Raw genomic sequence first — 6,518 nt, 5'->3', positions numbered from 1 at the left:
AACCCAGGAAGGCAATATTCTGTACCTATCTCAATTGCAGCTGAACGTCATAAATTTTCTACACTCAGCATTTAAGGAAGAGCGACTGTCTAGGACAACAACATATTTAGTCTGGACAAATTTAAAGAATGGCTTGTTTGCATGGGACAAATATTATTTATCTCTTCAGGACTTTCATTAATCTTTGGGATATTTATCTTGCCTTTAAGTCAGGAATTGATAATTCCTAATAACTACCATATACCAGTTATTTATGTTTATTATTATAAAAATATATTAGTATTTAAAGATCAGGACAAGTGAAATTTTAGGACACTAATTTGACTGGACAAGTTGTGTTAAAACGTTAATGTCAAGTCTAGATTTGGTAAAGATTTTTTTTAACAAACTTAAGTGTATAGGATACAAATAGAAAATAACACAATTTCCATTCTATTATCAAAGTTCTTAAAAATCAAAATCAATACAAACTCATTAGCATTAGTAATTTCCATTTTGTTAAGTGTACCAGCAAAAGTTCAAGACAGCTCGCTCTATTAACTTTAACAAGAGTGCCAAACTGTCACAAGATACGCCCGTTCGAAGGTTTTGGACACCATGCTCAATGCTTAAAATGCACTAAGTGACATCGTGACCTCGTTTTTGACCCGGCATGACCCATATTTGAACTTGACCTACATATCATCTAGACACATTTTCTGACCAAATTAGGTGAAGATCGGATAAAAAACTACTTCAATTAGAGAGCGGACACCATGCTAAATGCTTGAAATGCACTATGTGACCTCGTGACCCCATTTTTGACCCGGCATGACCCATATTCGAACTTTACCTACATATCATCTACACACAACTTCTGATCAAATTAGGTGAAGATCGGATGAAAACTACTTCAATAAGAGAGCGGACACCATGCTAAATGCTTGAAATGCACTATGTGACCTCATGACCTAGTTTTTGACCCTGCATGACCCATATTTGAACTTGACCTACATATCATCTAGACACAACTTCTGACCAATTTGGTGAAGATCGGATGAAAACTACTTCAATTAGAGAGGGGACACCATGCTAAATGCTTGAAATGCACTAAGTAACCTCGTGACCCTCGTTTTTGACCCGGCATGACCCATATTCGAACTTGACCTACATATCATCTAGACACAACTTCTGACCAAATTAGGTGAAGATCAGATGAAAACTTCTTCAATTAGAGAGCGGACACCATGCTTAATGCTTGAAATGCACTAAGTGACCTCGTGACCTAGTTTTTGACCCGGCATGACCCATATTTGAACTTGACCTACATATCATCTAGACACAACTTCTGACCAAATTTGGTGATGATCGCGTGAAAACTACTTCAATTAGAGAGCGGACACCATGCTTAATCCTTGAAATGCACTAAGTGACCCCGTGACCTAGTTTTTGACCCAGCATGACCCATATTCGAACTTGACCTAGATATTGTCTAGACACAACTTCTGCCCAAGTTTAGTGAAGATCGGATGAAAACTATTTGAATTAGAGAGCGGACACTGCCATGGACGCCGCCCGCCAAGGGTGAAACTATAATACGTCCCGTTTTAAAACGGGCGTATCACAAGAATAAAATTATAAAAATAAACCCGATGAAAATATCGCAAAATAAAACTGGATAAAAATATTGCATAAAAATATTGCATGTGTTAATCGGTTGCATGTCTCCAATCAGACCTGACTGATATATAATCTATATACTACCTCTGACCAAGTTTGGTGAATTCAACTTGAACTAGAGCTTTGTCACTGAATGTGACTTATACCCCCATACCACTTTGACGCAGGATAAAAAGTTGTTTAAAAGTTTCGGATGAATACAATTTGAATTAGAGTCCGGACAAAGTGGCGCCGTTGAAAATGCACTAATTGACCCTATGACCTAGTTCTTGACCCGACATGACCCATATTCGAACTTGACCTAGATATCAACTAGATGCAACTACTGACCAAGTTTGGTAAAGATCGGATGAATACAATTTGAATAAGAGTCCGGACAAAGTGGCGCTGTTGAAAATGGACTAATTGACCCTATGACCTAGTTTTTTACCTGGCATGACCCATATTCGAACTTGGCCTAGATATCAACTAGATGCAACTACTGACCAAGTTTGGTGAAGATAAGATTTATACAATTTGAATTAGAGTCCGGACAAAGTAAAATGCACTAATTGACCCTTTGACCTAGTTTTTGACCCAGCATGACCCATATTCGGACTTGACCTAGATATCAACTAGATGCAACTACTGACCAAGTTTGGTGAAGATCGGATGAATACAATTTGAATTAGAGTCCGGACAAAGTGGCGCCGTTGAAAATGCACTAATTGACCCTATGACCTAGTTTTTGACCTGGCATGACCCATATTCGAACTTGGCCTATATATCAACTAGATGCAACTGCTGACCAAGTTTGGTGAAGATCGGATGAATACAATTTGAAATAGAGTCCGGACAAAGTGGCCCCTTTGAAAATGCACTTATTGACCCTATGACCTAGTTTTTGACCCGGCATGACCCATATTCGAACTTGGCCTAGATATCAACTAGATGCAACTGCTGACCAAGTTTGGTGAAGATCGGATGAATACAATTTGAATTAGAGTCCGGACAAAGTGATGCCTTCCGCCCGCCGCCCGCCCGCCAAGGGGTTTCACATAATACGTCCCGTATTTTATACGGGCGTATAAAAAGCTGAACATCACAATTACTTGGTTCATTATACCCAAACCTACTGAAGTATTCAACGGCTCCAGCTGTAAGGCCAACTTAAAGCACTGATAGGCCTCTGTGAAGTTGTTCTGACACATGGCCTCAAAACCCCTGAAACAAGCAAATTCGTTGAATTGATATTCCCCACCAATATGCTTTTGGACACAAAAGTGTTATATTTGACACTCAAAAAAGCATGTTTTCAAGATACAAAGGGCCATAACTCCGTTATTAACAAATGGTGTAGAATGCCATTTGGCGTGCATCATCTAAGTATCCATATATATATATAGTCATACCAAGTTTCAATGAAATATGTCAAAGCACTTCCAAGATATGGCTCCGGACGGAGGGAAGGACTGACAACACCAAAACAATATCCCTCCGCCGATGGCGGGGAATAACAAACATTAGATGCAGAGTAACAATTGTGATGGTTACAGTGTTAGATTGACAGCCAAACATTTTGTTTTATTATGTTAAAAGTGGCTTATTTATTTTTCTCAATTGCATTGAAGCCAATGGCTTACTGAGACCCGGGAAACCATTGCCTGGTTAGAATAAGTACTTGGTATCTCAAAAAAAGATCTTAAGAAAGCTCCCAGAAGGCAACTACACATGTAGAACCTGGGACCTACTATTTGCAAAGCAGACACAATATTCACTAAGACACCGCAACCTCTAGTGAAGCACGTGTGTATACAATTATTACCTGCACTCAAGACAACTTTTAGATGTTTAAGTACTCAAATAATGTGTGAAAGCCAACTTCAGGCTTGAAACCTCCAGCTCTTGAATGAGTTAACAATCAAGCCAACTGAATTGGATGGCATAAAGCTCTTAGTTCATGGTGCAATACTGCAGTAGGTTTTCAACATGAACACATGAATTAATTTTAACTGTTTATGCAGATGTTTCCAATTAACATAAAGATGAATTATCTTTCTTCGAATTTAACTGTTATATTGATTATTTAGACATTAACCTTTTATAAAAATTAAAACAGATTGTACACCATACCTATTCATGTGGACTGCAACCATAGCAACATTTGTCTTGATTTCTGTGTCTTTGACCATCTGGAAATACTCATTGGCTTTGTTGAGGTTTCCAATCTGAAATGTATGCAAAACCAAGTAGTCCAATCTTGTTACAAACGTTTTTCATTATGAAACCTAATTTTCAGAATATTATGGTTGACTTACTGACACTTTTTTGGTACAACTTGATACTGTAACCTCACACATTTTCGTCAACAATCATTATGGTAAAGTTCATATGAGCCAGTTAAGCCTGCTGATGGAGAAACTGGGCTTGTGCATTAAGTGTCTCTCAGATTAGCCTATGCAGTCTGCACAGTCTAATCACCGAAAACACTTTCAAAATAGACTATGTTTTCATTTAAAAGAAATTCAACTTAAACTTCCATAAAAGCAGAAAGTGTTGTCCCTGAGTAGCCTGTGCGGTCTGCATAAGCCAAGGTTTTTTTAGAACGTGACTGTGATATACAGAAGACCTGATGAGGACTTGACTGTTATGTACAGAAAGACCTAATGAGAACGTGACTGTGATATACAGAAGACCTGATGAGGACTTGACTGTTATGTACAGAAAGACCTAATGAGAACGTGACTGTGATATACAGAAGACCTGATGAGGACTTGACTGTTATGTACAGAAAGACTTAATGAGAACGTGACTGTGATATACAGAAGACCTGATGAGGACTTGACTGTTATGTACAGAAAGACCTAATGAGAACGTGACTGTGATATTAGAAAGACCTAATGAGAACGTGACTGTGATATACAGAAGACCTGATGAGGACTTGACTGTTATGTACAGAAAGACTTAATGAGAACGTGACTGTGATATACAGAAGACCTGATGAGGACTTGACTGTTATGTACAGAAAGACCTAATGAGAACGTGACTGTGATATACAGAAGACCTGATGAGGACTTGACTGTGATATACAGAAAGACCTAATGAGAACGTGACTGTGATATACAGAAAGACCTGATGAGAACGTTACTGTTATATACAGAAAGACCTCATGAGAACGTTACTGTTATATACAGAAAGACCTCATGAGAACGTGACTGTGATATACAGAAAGACCTCATGAGAACGTTACTGTTATATACAGAAAGACCTAATGAGAACATGACTGTTATATACAGAAAGACCTAATGAGAACATGACTGTTATATACAGAAAGACCTCATGAGAACGTGACTGTGATATACAGAAAGACCTGATGAGAACGTTACTGTTACATACAGAAAGACCTAATGAGAACGTGACTGTTATATACAGAAAGACCTGATGAGGATGTTACTGTTATATACAGAAAGACCTGATGAGGACGTTACTGTTATATACAGAAAGACCTGCTGAGGACATGACTGTTATATACAGAAAGACCTGATGAGGACGTGACTGTTATATACAGAAAGACCTGATGAGGAGGTTACTGTTATATACAGAAAGACCTGATGGGGACATGATTGTTATATACAGAAAGACCTGATGAGGACGTGACTGTTATATACAGAAAAACCTGATGAGGACGTGACTGTTATATACAGAAAGACCTGATGAGGGGGTGACTGTTATATACAGAAAGACATGATGAGGACATGACTGTTATATACAGAAAGACCTTATAAGGATGGGACTCTTGTTTACAGAAAGACCTGCTGAGGATGGGACTGTTATATACAGAAACACCTGATGAGGACGTGACTGTTGTATACAGAAAGACCTGATGAGGACGTGACTGTTGTATACAGAAAGACCTGATGAGGACGTGACTGTTGTATACAGAAAGACCTGATAAGGACGTGACTGTTGTATACAGAAAGACCTGATGAGGACGTGACTGTTGTATACAGAAAGACATGACGAGGACATGACTGTTATATACAGAAAGACCTTATAAGGATGGGACTCTTGTTTACAGAAAGACCTGATAAGGACGGGACTGTTATATACAGAAAGACCTGAAACAGCTTCAAAGGAAACTATAATTATTCAAGACATTTTAACAACTTTGACGATTTGGTAAAGAGGTAAAGTAATGAACTAAGCATAGATAAAGTCATCTTCTGTAGTTCCATTTATTTTCATTGATTGATGAATTTTAAAAAAAAGTTTGATGTAAGTCTTGTAACTTTCATTAGCCATTTGATTTTGTGGTTTAGAGGACCCAGACTTGTCCAAAGAATAAGTTCACTTGACGTACAACTATCATCATCATGTCTCACAAAGAATGGATGAACACTTTACCAATCCAAAGGAAACGGCTTATAAGCTTAATACAGATTATTAAAGGTGATAACTTCACCAATCCAGTAAATTGGCCATTTATTATTAGTGGCTGAGACATTGTGTCCATAAATATTTTCATAAGGTCGTCTTGGCGTAGTGGACATGGTGTCCACCTAGCGAGTGGGAGGTCACGGGTTCAATCCCCTCTGTGGGAGCGTTCTTTAGATCTCACCCAGAGACAACAAGTACTAATTCTAGTACCATTCAATAAGCCTTAGGCTTTCTATGCAATGGAGCTAAAATAAATAGGTTTAGACTACCGGTAAATATTTTTATCAAGTTTAATGAAGAAGGAAGAAAAACTAATTGACTTAGTACAGAAATTAAATATTGTTCAGCATGTTAAATATTGACCTTTTTAATGTCAATTTCAAACTACAGCTTTATAACAAATAAGAGTGAAACCAACCTCATGGGTAAATTACTTTAGAAAT

At 37.9% G+C, this 6,518-nt stretch overlaps 1 protein-coding gene across 4 annotated transcripts in view; it reads right to left on the bottom strand.

The window, feature by feature from the left end:
* The window catches only part of LOC127844404 (trafficking protein particle complex subunit 12-like), a 28,885-nt gene that overhangs the window by 2,839 nt on the left and 19,528 nt on the right, over nt 1–6,518 (bottom strand). For all 4 annotated transcript variants that reach the window (XR_008032709.1, XM_052374555.1, XM_052374557.1 and 1 more), the window contains exons 11-12: nt 3,772–3,866; nt 2,775–2,862 (exon numbers count right to left, since the gene is read on the bottom strand). Coding sequence is in view for 3 of the 4 variants with exons in the window: in XM_052374555.1 (XP_052230515.1) it covers nt 2,775–2,862; nt 3,772–3,866 (183 nt within the window). In the remaining variant the exon portion in view is untranslated. The remainder of the gene's footprint in view (nt 1–2,774; nt 2,863–3,771; nt 3,867–6,518) is intronic.

The sequence above is a fragment of the Dreissena polymorpha genome, chromosome 9 (assembly GCF_020536995.1).
Source record: "Dreissena polymorpha isolate Duluth1 chromosome 9, UMN_Dpol_1.0, whole genome shotgun sequence".
NCBI classification, from domain to species: domain Eukaryota; kingdom Metazoa; phylum Mollusca; class Bivalvia; order Myida; family Dreissenidae; genus Dreissena; species Dreissena polymorpha.
This window is presented reverse-complemented; position numbering and strand designations above follow the sequence as displayed.